Below are 12,786 nucleotides of genomic sequence, written 5' to 3' on the forward strand. Positions count from 1 at the left end.
TTAATGTTATCTCAATATTGTCTTTTTTACGCTTAAGTGGGAGCTAGCTAGATGGAGCAACCTCAAAAATTAACCTCGAAAATGAGGAAAAATATTAAATTTTAATAATGCTTCTGTTACCCTTTGTTAGTTTCTTAGATAGCAGTTGCTAACAACTTATAAAGGCCATGAATAAAGCTCATGAGTTTTATGTACTCTCATTCTAGCCCAAGTTATTCATCAATAAAACTTGAGCAGATTAATTTACTCTCGGAAGCTTCAATATGGTATTAGAGCAGGTGGTCCAAACCTCTACGTCGTCGTTTCCTCCCCAATTAAAGTTGATTTTCACTTGTTGAGTCTTTCAAATATTTCAAGCCCATAAGTGAGGGGAAGTGTTAATAATATATAATTAAATTTGCCTTCAACCACTAGCTTAATTTTTTAGGTGTATTGGTGGTTTAATATGGTATCAGAGCATTACTAAAACTTAATATTCGTATGAGTGACTTGTATGGTTGAAAGAAACTCAGTTTTGAATGAATTAAGCTTAGTTGAAAATGGAGGAATCTCGCCTAGGGTGTACGACGATTATGAAGCTACAAAGAGTCGAGATTGAATACTTGTGTGTTTCCCTTAGCACTAACCATGACCAAATTAAATTAAATCATAGTGCTAACACGACTTTTGGAAATCGAGGATCATAACCTATTATTTGTAAGCTACCTATATCATTAAACTAAGCTTGTGTATGGTAATTCAGCTATACGATGTGTTACAATCATGCTTTTTCAATCACGTAACACCATAATTTATATTTATTCACGATCCATTACGTAATAGTTGATTAAAGTTGTTCATTTCATAATTATTTACTTGTCAATTTCTCTTAATATTAATTCCCATGTATCATTTAGGTGTATATATCAAATCAAATACATAACACTTGTATATTTAGACTATTTAATAAACATATTGTGTAATCTTAATTACATGCCCTTAATTAAGTTTTATTAGAGTATTTTAAGTTCTCTTAATTTTTTTAACACGAAATTCTCAACATTTTCTTATATTCTTCTAATTAGAAAATATCATAAGGATAGTTTTATCTCACATATCCAATCACCATAAAATAACTCGATCATTTTAGTTTCAAATTATTTCTAACTTTAAGTTTAGGTGCATTAACTATCATGAGAAAAACGGCATGAATGTTGTAAAAAAACTTTGAAAAAACGGTCTTGTAATTGAGAGATCATTAAATAAATAATTCTATTTCCATCTCATATTCAAATACTTATTTAGAAAACATATTAAAACCATTCGCAACAAACATGATTACGAGAAAACGAACACAATTTTTAATAACCAAATAGTACCCTAAAAGATCATATCACACGTCAAATTTGAAACCTTTTTACTATTATTATTATTAAAAAAAAAAAAAAACACTTGCACCCAAATATTTTTAAAAGGTTAAATTGGAAGGCCATTAATGAAACCATGCTATTATATTAATTGAACTTGATTTTACATAAGATGCCTTTAATACAAGAAGAACATGGTCTTATTGAACCATATGATGATCAAGAAGATAAATATAGTAGCTAGCTAGTACAAGTAGTTCATCATCCCATAAAGTTTAGATAAATGACATTTTTCTTTTCTTTTTGGGTAAAGCCAAATTCCATTCAATCAATCATTCCTTGGGAGTGAAGTTCACATATAACCCATCTTCAAACCTCAATATATGAGCCCTTGCAATCTTTCCTCCCTTTAGTTTTCTCCATCTATCAAAATTAGAAAAAATATATTATACAATTAAACTCTCTTAATAGATTTGATAAACAAGAAGAAAAAATTTTGATTTATAAAGTGTATATTATAATATGGTAATAATTAATGTACCTGTATTTGGTGAAAAGGATATGAAGGAAAGTGCACAAATAGACTTTAGAGTATTCAGCACCAGCACAGTGCCTTAAGCCTCCCCCAAATGGCATGAAGTTCCTTTGAATAGTAATTGAGTCCAACTCCTATAATTATGTATTCATAATCACCATTATTATAAAAATTAATTACCAATTAATTACCGTAAATGAATTAGAGTTTTTTTCCTCTATAATATACCTTCCAACGCCATGGATTGAAGGTATCGGGATCTTTGTACACTTCTGGGTCTCTATGACGAGAAGCGGTCACAAGCATTACTGTCCATCCTTCCGGAATTGTGTATCCTATATAATATATCAATCAAATCTAAGTTAATAAACTCACGATTAATTTTATATGAGAATGTAACGAATTGAAGTATATAATTTTTTTATTTTACCTTTTATTTGAATTTCTTTGGTTGTTTTCCTCAACAAAGCAGGCGTTACACTTCCCAACCTAAGTGTTTCACAGATAACCTAAAATCCAAATAGACCAAAGGGAAATAATGTGATCATCAAATTATGTTAAAAAAAGAAAAAGAATGGACAAGAAGTTGACATATAGTAATATATTTTTAAAGATTTGAAAATATAATATTATAGAATTACATTGAGTGTGAAATTCATGGATTTGTATTCTTCCCAAGTGATTGGTCCATCTGGATCTGCCCTTGCCTTTCTAATCGCCTCATGCTCAGCCTAATTCAACCCAAAAAAAAAAATTACGACTCAATAAATCATTATAGCAAAATATATATAATTAAAATTATTTATCGAATATACGACTTTCACGAAATTGTCCATTCGTAATCATTGGACACTAGATTTTTTAGTCTTCTCGATGAATAATTTTTTTCTTTATGTTTTTCGAGTCTTACTTCCAATTCTTTCGCTACATCGGGATGATCGGCGAGGAAGTTGAGAATCAAAGTAAGAGTGGTAGAGATGGACTCAAAGCTAGCAAAGCTGATAGAGAACAACAATTGGATAATGAATTCCTCTGAAATGAATTGTTGAGATTCCTTATCTTTAATGGCTTGCCCCAAGAAATCTTCATCAATGCTAACCCCTTTAGCCAATCTTTCCTCTAAAATGTCTTTTAGCTTCTTTTGGATTTCCTTCATGTCCTAATGTCAATGAAAAAAAGTTTATATATTTATATTGATATATATCTCTCCTTTCGTCTTAATTAATCAAATTCATTCGTCTAAATATTGATGAATATTTACCTTTATGCATTTATGATAGGTAGTGCCAGGCACATTTAGAGGTAAGGTGAGAAAACCTCCGAGAAGTCCTGTGAACTTCTTAGTGAGACCTGCTGTCAGTAATTTGCTAGAATCTTCACTGAACATCTTAACAATCGAAGTTCTGAAAACCATCTGGAAAATCAAACAAAAGAATAATTGTTAAATTGTTTAAATAATTAAGAAGTGGAATATTATTATCATATAGATTAAAGGTCTATGTTTAATTATTAAACCTACCGCAGCGGCTGATTCCTTGACTTCAACACTGGGTTGAGTTGACCAATAATGAAGGGTTTCTCGAGCAGATTCTTCGATACGAGGAAGGAAACGCTCACGAAGGGACTCGGCGCCAAAGTGGTTCAATGTAATGCTTCTAATGTACTTGTGGATGAGGCCAAGGGCTTTGAGCCATTCAGTGTCGAGACCAAAGAATTTGGAGAGTGTATCCAAATACCACATTTCTACAGCCCTTCCTTCTTGAAGCATTATGTAATGGTTAAACTCTGCATCCGTTGAAACCACCACTGGCCTTCCCGCCAAACAAGTCTTGAAGATCGGTCCATATCTAAATATCACCACTCAAGATTATAATCAGGAATTAATATATACATGTGTGTGTTTGTGTGTTAACGAGGTAAACATTTTACCGAAAGAAAAGCCCTCAGGCATACCTTTTAACTTTGCTTTGAATGAAAGGATGAACGTCAAGGGAGTCACTAGGCCGACTAAGTTGAATGGTTTCTCCGATGAGGGGCAGCCCCATGGTGCCCGGCGGCAAAACTCCGTTGAATTTTGAATCCTTCCATTTGTTAACCCAATGGATATAGTAGGCAATTGCCAACGTCGCCAAACCAAGCAAGATCGTCCACATTGTGATCTATAGTAGGCAATTTCTATCAAAAGACGAGCTTGGAATGACGACGCGATAAATTGAAAGGAATGGATGAACTTCAACTCTAAGTTTAGAAGAAGAAGTTATGGGAGTAGCTAGCTTTTATAGATAATGTTGAAGACAAGTGAGAGGAGTTGTGTGAATTAAAAAAAATAATATATATATGCAAATGATCAATATTAATTACATTATATTTTAGAAATATTTAGATGAAATTAAAGAAAATAATACAAAATTCTTTAGCAGATTTATTACAAAATTGTGAATATATAAAATAAATGAATCGAGTTTTGAATTAATTAATGAGAAAAATTGAAAAAAGAAATAACATGATTCACGATGTTAGAAGGAAAAGCTGTTGGGATATGAAAGCTGGATGATTTTTTGTCTAACCAATGAGAGGAGATTGAATGCATCCTACTGATCAATTAATGAAATTATTAATTAATATTCATGTCATAAGAACAATATTTTTTTCTTATGTAATTTGATAATTTTATGTACAATAGTGAATAGCACAAGGGCATTTTGGTAGAAATTTCAAAAGGATGATCGAGTTACCAATGTCTAACCAATGATAATGCATTCTAAACCATCACCATACTGCTTAAAAGTAATTTTTACTCCAAAAATTGCTTTCAAATGGGTTGAAAGAATGGTAGTGTGTGTATATAATATTTCTTTTCTAATAAAAAGACAAAATCGAAGTATATATATATATAATTTAACACAAGGGGAAGAGTCAAAAGACAAATAATTTATATGTATATAATTAGAGTCTCTTGATATAGCACATTATATCGTGATTCACGTGCTGCCCAATGCAACATTCAAATGGTTCTCCATGACCAATCTTTTTCATATGTATGTATATATACATGGATCCCACAGACTAATAATTCCTCTCATAAATGAAATAATTTTAAGAAACTTAAAAAATATATAGGACAAGTTAAACAAAAGAACTTAAATGCAATTAATATAACAAATGATCCAATTTTTCATCTCTTTAATAAAATGTCATATCTATTTTGGAAAAGATTTTTAACTGTAATTACTAGTTACTATTCATACTTTATGGTGATTTTTCCATTTTTCACAAATAATAAATGAATATACTATTCGTGAAAGGACTTGAAAATAATAATGCTTTGGATTTCCTAATTTAAATTTAGCTTCTATTCCTAATTTATAAAATATGTATTTTAATATCTCGACCATATGATTATTTTAGTGAAAAAAATATTTTTTTTGGTTAAATTTTTTGGTCTAATTTTCATTTGATTTTTAGTTTTCTAACGCGTATTATTAAAATTTTAATTCAATATCCATTTAGTATATGTTTAGACCACTTTCTATGCGTTTATAAGTTTAGAAAATATTTATAAATATTTAAAATAAGTCAATCCAAATACACTCGGTTTCAAATATTACAATTTTAACCTTGAACTTATTCGATTTTTTTCCTTTCGTCGATTACTCAATCATCCATCTTGAATGTGAATGTCCCATTAATTAATTTAAAATAAATTCAAAAGATTATACTTAATTAAGTTTATCATTTTGAATCCCAACAACTACAATGCCTTCCAAACGAAGATAAATATTCCGCTGAACTAGGGTTACGAAACATACATGATCTATTGACCCGATAGTTTAATTTAATGAGTAAAGGTGAATTTTGTATTTTTCAACATAAAACATTTTAACGACTACCTCTTATAACTCATTGCAACATATCTAATTTATATATGTAAGATTTATGATATCTAGAGTAGGTATACACATCTCGATTTTCGTTGTAATTCTAAGTTTCTTATTTAAATCTTAGACGACGAACCTTGAAAACGATGTTCGGTAGACCCATCACATAAAGAAATTGAAAATTTTTACAAGAAAAAAAAAACATCTAATTTGTTTAGTACAACAATTATGGGATGGGAGGTCAACCTCCCACCTCTAGTGTTAGAGTATTTATTGTTAATATAATAGGATATTTATGTTATATAAATTAAAAGCTCAATGAATCTCTTAGGTTTGCCGTAAATCTTTTTAGTTGAGAAACTCTTTCTCTAAATTTCTCACAACTCTTTCTAAAGTTTTTATCATCTAAGGTGAAAAATCATGTTAATTACCATTGAACTAAACTCATTATATTTAACAAAAAGAAAAAAAAAACACCCGGACCCATATGCATATGTGTAAAAATAATTAAGAATATAAAATAAAAATATTATTTTATGGAGTTTGAGTAATGAAAAAAATATAAGAAACAATCAAAGATATGATTAAAAAATAGACATCTTTTGTATTGATACAACACATTATAACGTGTTTCACGTGCTGCCCAATGTAATATGAGATATGGGTATCCCCATTGGTCATTTTTAATCATAATAATAATTCATCCTCATGATATGATCCAACAATAATTTCAATGATCCAATCTTAATTATTTAGTAAAGTCATTAGTGATATTTCTAAATAGAAACATAATACGAATAATAATTAGGTAAAATGTCTAGCATCTTGAATAACATTATTAATTTTCAATTTTCTAACAACTTCAAAGTTAGTAGTTCGATTCTTTATTCATTGTATTATCACAAAGTAAATGATGTATATGAGAATTATGCACCTAACGTATATGGTAAGGTAAGGCGTTTCTTACAAATGAATAAGACAAATAGCTACTTCATTCTTTTTTCTATTCTCAATTTTCGTTTAACGATATATATGATTCTTCTATACACACTAGAAACTAAAATCTAAAATATAAATTAATTATTATTATATACTCATTGAAGTCCTTCCACGTGAATCATGTTATTTGGAAAATGTTTGTAACAATTGTGATCATCACATTTCTCTAAAATAACTTTGACCAATTTAGACATCTATCATAAAATAATTTTGCCAAAGTTTTTTCTTTTCAACAAGAAATTTTTTTTAATTGTTGTTTTTATATGTACAAATAATTAACTTTATTGTTAGAACTCACTAATAAATTTTATTCATTGTTGAAGCTTTTCTTTTCGATATATATATATATATATATATATATATTTATTTATAATTTTAACATTTTTCACATAATATATAATCATTAAAGAAAAGGTTCAAATTCTATTTTAGTATTTTTTTTAATGTTATTTTTTCTTTGAAATATCTAAATTTAGTATTTTTATATATTTTCAATAGGATTTTAATATAGTCTATATTTGTAATTTGTTAACTTTTAAATTTCATATGAATTTCATAATATATTTACATTGCATAATTTAGCTTATTAATATTGATCTTAAGATTCCCAAACTTTATAAAATTAAATATCGGATAAGTAATATTTCATAACCTATCGCATTATCTATTAATAACGTTTAATTATATATATTTATAACTTTGTAAATGTAAAATGTTAGATTTGAATTCGAGTTGAAAAAGGGTTAGAAGACAATTTTTCAACTAGTATTATTTCAGTTATATTGTTATCATCGGTGTATATATACTAATAATTTCAATGTGATTGCTATATTTGCAATCCTCGAGATAATTTAACTTCAATATTATTTTTCAATCAAAATTAACGATAAAACATCACACCAAACGAGACATGATAGATTAATAATATTCGAAGAGATTACATAAGTTGAATTCATTGTCCATAAATCTTGGCATTCAATTCAAAGCTAGGATTAGTAAGACTAAAGCCACCATCAACCACCAAATTCAATCCACTCACATATTTGGACTCATCACTTGCTAAATATAGAGCTGCTTTGGCTACATCTTCAGCCTCCATTACTGCCCCTTGCAAGTTCCCTGATAACGAAATGAAGGCCTCCATTGCCTTCTTCTCCTCCACGTTCTTCGACGGTACCAGCATCGGCGTCACTGTCGCGTACGGTGATATCGCGTTCACTCTAATCCCCTTTGGCCCCAATTCCACAGCTAGCGTCTTCATCAGCCCTATGATTGCGTGCTTCGACGCTGCATATGCCGGTGCGTTACCACTACATATCACCGATGCCATGCTTGACGTAAAAAGAATGCACCCTGTCTTCGCTGGAGCCATCACTCTATGGGAAGAATATGAATAAACGATAAAATTTTCAGTGACCCATTAACTTAAATTTCTTGAATCCATTGATAAATAATTCACGAATAAAAGGGTTATCATACAAAAACCTAAACTTTTAAAGTCACCTGGCGGCATGTTTAGCTCCCATGAAACTACCGAACACGTTGACATCAAAGACTTTCTTGAAGTCATTCATGTCTGTGGTAAACGTCGTGGCGCCTACATCACCACGAATGCCAGCATTGTTGAACATGATGTCGAGCTTTCCATACTTTTCGACAGCGTAGTCAACTGCATTCGAGATATCAGATTCATCGGTGACATCACAATGGAAATAGGAAACGTTATACCCAGTGCCGTCGTCAAGCTCTTTGCAGAGAACAGCGCCAAGGTCATCCTGGACATCGGCAACCACCACTTTGGCTCCATTCTCCACGAAAAGCCTCACCGTCGACTCACCGATTCCACTTGCTCCGCCGGTTATCAAAGCCACTTTTCCGGCCAATCTGCAACACAAAAGCAGAGATGAAGCAAATGATGAGTCAACTTTTGATTAATTTCGATGTTAAGTATTAAGATTAGAGAATTATGTGTGTACCTCTTGGAGATGGATGAAGAAACCCCATTGGAACTCATTTACTTTTTGGATCAAAGTGGACAAAATGAAACAAATGAAGAAGACAGAAGTTCTGGTTTTGTGGGTTTAATGAGATCACATTTTTATGCTTCTTTTGACCTCTTTTTATAGATTTGGCTATCTTGTGTTTTTTACTGTTGATTGAATGAAAATTTTGTTTACCACAAAATAATAATCATTATAGATTTCATATCAAAATTAATTGAGAATGAGAGGAATAATTTATCTATATTATATGGAGTTTTCTTTAATTTTTTCAAAAATTTTCATTTTAATCTATTTTAAATTTGGAGATTCTTTTAACGAAATGGTAAACAAAATTAGCACAATCAAAGTATTGCTGACACGTTATTTAAATATTTTTGCAAACAAAACAAAAGGTTTCTTATCAGAAAAAAGTGGATGTGGGTTTTTAAATTTCAATAATTAGGTATAATATATATCCCGTCGTGAAGCACGTGGTTGAGGTAATTACAGATTCTACCACTCTTAATCGGACACAGCTCTGAACCAATAACCTTAACTTTCCACTTTAACCATCTTTGTCCGTTTAACTCAAAAAAGTGATCTTTCTATATATGTATTATATATATTCCGAATAGTCTCGACCCTTCTTCCAAATCAATCTAACTGTGACAATGGCCATCGTCGAATAACGTGATTACAGCAAATCTGTACCGTTTAAAAGCTTGATTGTTGCTCAGTACTCTGTTTCGCCGGAGATGGAGGCGGCGGCGCCACTTCTCGGCGTCGAGGATGGAGATTATGCTCCGGTGAAGACATTTCGGGAGTTGAAGGATATGGTATGGAGTGAAACGGTGAAGACTTGGGCGATCTCCGGTCCGGTGATATTTCAAATCGTTTGTCAGTACGGAACAAACTCTGTTACGAATATTTTTGTGGGTCAACTTGGAGAAATAGAGCTCTCTGGGGTTTCCATTGCCATCTCCGTTATTGCCACTTTTGCTTTTGGTTTCATGGTTTGTATATTCTCTCTTTTTCTTCTTCTTCTTCTTCGTTTGATTATTTCTCTCTCTTCTTTTAGTTTAATGGGTGATTAGAACTTCATTTTCTTACTGGGTTTTTGATTGCTTTACTGGATAATGGAAGTTTTTATGTAAGATGAGTGATTATTTCTCTCTCTAATGTGGGTGTCTAAAAATTGTTGACAGTTTGGCATGGGAAGTGCAACAGAAACGCTATGTGGGCAAGCATTTGGGGCTGGACAAATCCACATGCTGGGAGTTTATATGCAGAGATCGTGGATCATAATGTTCATATGTGCCTTAATAATCACACCAATTTATGTTTTTGCCACTCCCATTTTGAAGCTTTTGGGGCAACAAGATGATGTGGCTGAACTGGCTGGGAGTTTCTCATTGCTCATACTCCCACAACTGTTCTCCTTTGTTGTGGCTTTTCCTACCCAAAAGTTTCTTCAAGCACAAAGCAAAGTGTGGACATTGGCTTGGATTGGCTTTGGGGCCCTTATGATTCATGTTTTGATGCTATGGCTCTTCATTTTTCAGTTTGGTTGGGGAACTACTGGGGCTGCTTTGGCCCTGAACATCTCTGGTTGGGGGATTTCCATTGCTCAATGCATTTATGTGATGGGTTGGTGTAGAGATGCTTGGCATGGATTCTCTTGGTTGGCTTTCAGAGATTTGTGGGGATTTGTTAAGCTCTCATTTTCCTCTGCTATTATGTTTTGTTTGGAGATTTGGTATATGAGTACTATCATTATTCTTGCTGGTCATCTTCCTAATGCTGTCATATCTGTTGATTCACTTTCCATTTGGTATGTTATTGGGAGTTCTTTATCAATGAATGTTCTCGTTTCTTATGTTTTTGCTCTTCTATGGATCTGAACTTCTTTTTGGCTTTTTTTTTTTTTTTTCTCAGCATGAACTTGGATGGATGGGAAAATATCATTTTCATTGGAATCAATGTCGCCATGAGGTAATGAAATTTTCATTACATCTTCTCTTCTGATCTTTTAACACTTATCTAAATCTTTTAGGGCCGTTTGACCCACCAAAGCAAGCATTGTTGAAGTTTGTTTTGAAATTTGCACAAGTAACTTCATCTTACATTCTTTTTCTACTTTATCCAATAACTTCATCTTACAATACTACGTCTCAAACACAAACTTACTATCTCTATCATATTAACTCCACTTAGTGGGTCAAACGGCCTCTTAGATCCTCTTCTATTCATCACAAAATCAATAGAATCCATTTACGCCCAGGGTAACTAATGTGTTTTTTTTCTGTTATTTCTTTCAGTGTTAGGGTCTCCAATGAACTCGGGAAGGCACGGCCTCGAGCTGCAGAGTACTCTGTCTATGTGACAGTCGTAGAATCTCTTCTACTTGGTCTCCTTTTCATGGTGGCGATATTCTTTGCCAAGGATCATTTTGCTGTCATCTTCACAAGCAGTGTAACTGTCCAGAAATATGTTGCCAAATTAGCCTATCTTCTTGGCATAACCATGGTTCTCAACAGTGTCCAACCCGTCATATCAGGTGAAGAACTAAAAATCCATTCCCCCCACCCCCCCTCTCTCGTTGGTGAAGATATAATTTTGAATTACCAAATCCTGTGGCATTCTTGTGTTCAGGTGTGGCCATTGGAGCTGGATGGCAGGCATTGGTGGCTTATATAAACTTAGGCTGCTATTACATTTTTGGTCTCCCTCTTGGGATTATCTTAGGTTATGTAGCAAACTTTGGAGTGAAGGTATGTCAAAAAGCACCAAATCAAAATTGCATTTTCTAGAAATCACTGTATGAAAATTTGAAAATATTAGAATATCTGAATTTGTTATCTAGTATTTTCCAATTTCAAATTGTCCTTCCCCACTCCTAGACACAAGGAACACATTGTTAATGACTCAATCGAATCAATTGGTTACGTGTAGGGGCTTTGGGGTGGAATGATAGCTGGGATTGCAATGCAGACAATTATGTTGCTGATTGTTCTGTACAAAACCAACTGGAACAAAGAAGTAAGTGAAAGGAAATGATCTTCATTTTTAGTTGTTGTGGGGAAAGCAATGTTAATGGGAGATTGTTGAATGATTATTGCAGGTGGCGGAAACTTCGGGAAGGCTGCAGAAGTGGACTGGACAAGACAACAAAATTAAAGAAGAGACTTAAACTAGAAGAGATGCCATTTCTAGAAAAATTAGAAATAAGCCCTTTTCTTTATTGCTTTTGCTGTTCATTTCATTCTGACTGAATAGGCATGTTTAAGAAACTCATTTGTGATTTTAGTCCAATTATTTCAAGTTAGGTTGAGTTAAATGAGTATTTCGAGTATAAGGAAGCATTTAGAGTTTTTTTTTTTCCATCAAATCCTACATCTTTCAAATATGAGTTCAAGTTTATTTTGTTTATTTAAAGTGTCTCCACAGTTCAATTTCAATTTTTCATTTTGTGGCATATATGGGATCAATGAGGTTATACTGCTTATACAAATGTATTTGTTTATTTAAGAAAAGCGTAGAGTCTATCGAATATGAAATGGAATGAGTATGGTAAAAGTGAGCTTAGTACAGTAGTATTAGTATTAAATCTTCAATCTCCTATCCAAATAAAAAATGAAATGAGTAAAACAATTCATAACCAGCTCAAAAGAAGAACGATCTATTCAACTTCCAAACCTCACGAGTTCAACAAAGAAAAATGGATCGTTCAGACATTTTATCAAACAGTAGTTTAGAAATCAAAGATTTAGGCATTTATGCCGGCTCTTATATGATGTTCTCTTATTGTAATTATATGCTATTGATCGATTTCAACAGATGAGTTAAAGCTTTAAATGCCATGGAAAATTTTTTCAACTCGTTATTTGGAAGACACTGTATTGTAGGATAAATGTGACTCAAAGAAAAAAAAATACATTCACTTACAAAATGTGTTGCATTTAAAAATGTACGTGTGCTATTTTTGCTAAATTTTCAAAGAATTTAGATTTTAGAAATTTAATATAATCTAGTTGAATAGAGAGAAA

General features: G+C 32.0%; 3 protein-coding genes across 3 annotated transcripts; 1 reads left to right on the plus strand and 2 right to left on the minus strand.

Annotated features, from left to right (window-relative positions):
• Positions 1-1,471: 1,471 nt before the first annotated feature.
• Positions 1,472-4,197, minus strand: LOC103482802 (cucurbitadienol 11-hydroxylase-like). Its single transcript, XM_008439148.2, has 9 exons — positions 3,835-4,197; positions 3,401-3,728; positions 3,143-3,295; positions 2,792-3,040; positions 2,523-2,612; positions 2,312-2,390; positions 2,110-2,216; positions 1,888-2,015; positions 1,472-1,769 (listed from the first exon to the last, which is right to left on the minus strand). Exons 1-9 carry the CDS (start codon positions 4,032-4,034, stop codon positions 1,679-1,681), a joined length of 1,425 nt encoding a protein of 474 aa, XP_008437370.1. The 5' UTR covers positions 4,035-4,197; the 3' UTR covers positions 1,472-1,678.
• Positions 4,198-7,638: 3,441 nt separating this feature from the next.
• Positions 7,639-9,089, minus strand: 8D10 (short chain aldehyde dehydrogenase 1). The gene is made up of 3 exons (XM_008439134.3): positions 8,735-9,089; positions 8,262-8,642; positions 7,639-8,134 (listed from the first exon to the last, which is right to left on the minus strand). The coding sequence occupies exons 1-3, from the start codon at positions 8,770-8,772 to the stop codon at positions 7,711-7,713; spliced, it is 843 nt and encodes a 280-aa protein (XP_008437356.2). The 5' UTR covers positions 8,773-9,089; the 3' UTR covers positions 7,639-7,710.
• A 216-nt stretch (positions 9,090-9,305) lies between these two features.
• Positions 9,306-12,169, plus strand: LOC103482789 (protein DETOXIFICATION 35). Its single transcript, XM_008439122.3, has 7 exons — positions 9,306-9,753; positions 9,946-10,571; positions 10,676-10,732; positions 11,059-11,297; positions 11,393-11,511; positions 11,693-11,779; positions 11,862-12,169. Exons 1-7 carry the CDS (start codon positions 9,496-9,498, stop codon positions 11,928-11,930), a joined length of 1,455 nt encoding a protein of 484 aa, XP_008437344.2. The 5' UTR covers positions 9,306-9,495; the 3' UTR covers positions 11,931-12,169.
• Positions 12,170-12,786: the final 617 nt, after the last annotated feature.

The sequence above is a fragment of the Cucumis melo genome, chromosome 12, assembly GCF_025177605.1.
Source record: "Cucumis melo cultivar AY chromosome 12, USDA_Cmelo_AY_1.0, whole genome shotgun sequence".
Lineage (NCBI taxonomy): Eukaryota > Viridiplantae > Streptophyta > Magnoliopsida > Cucurbitales > Cucurbitaceae > Cucumis > Cucumis melo.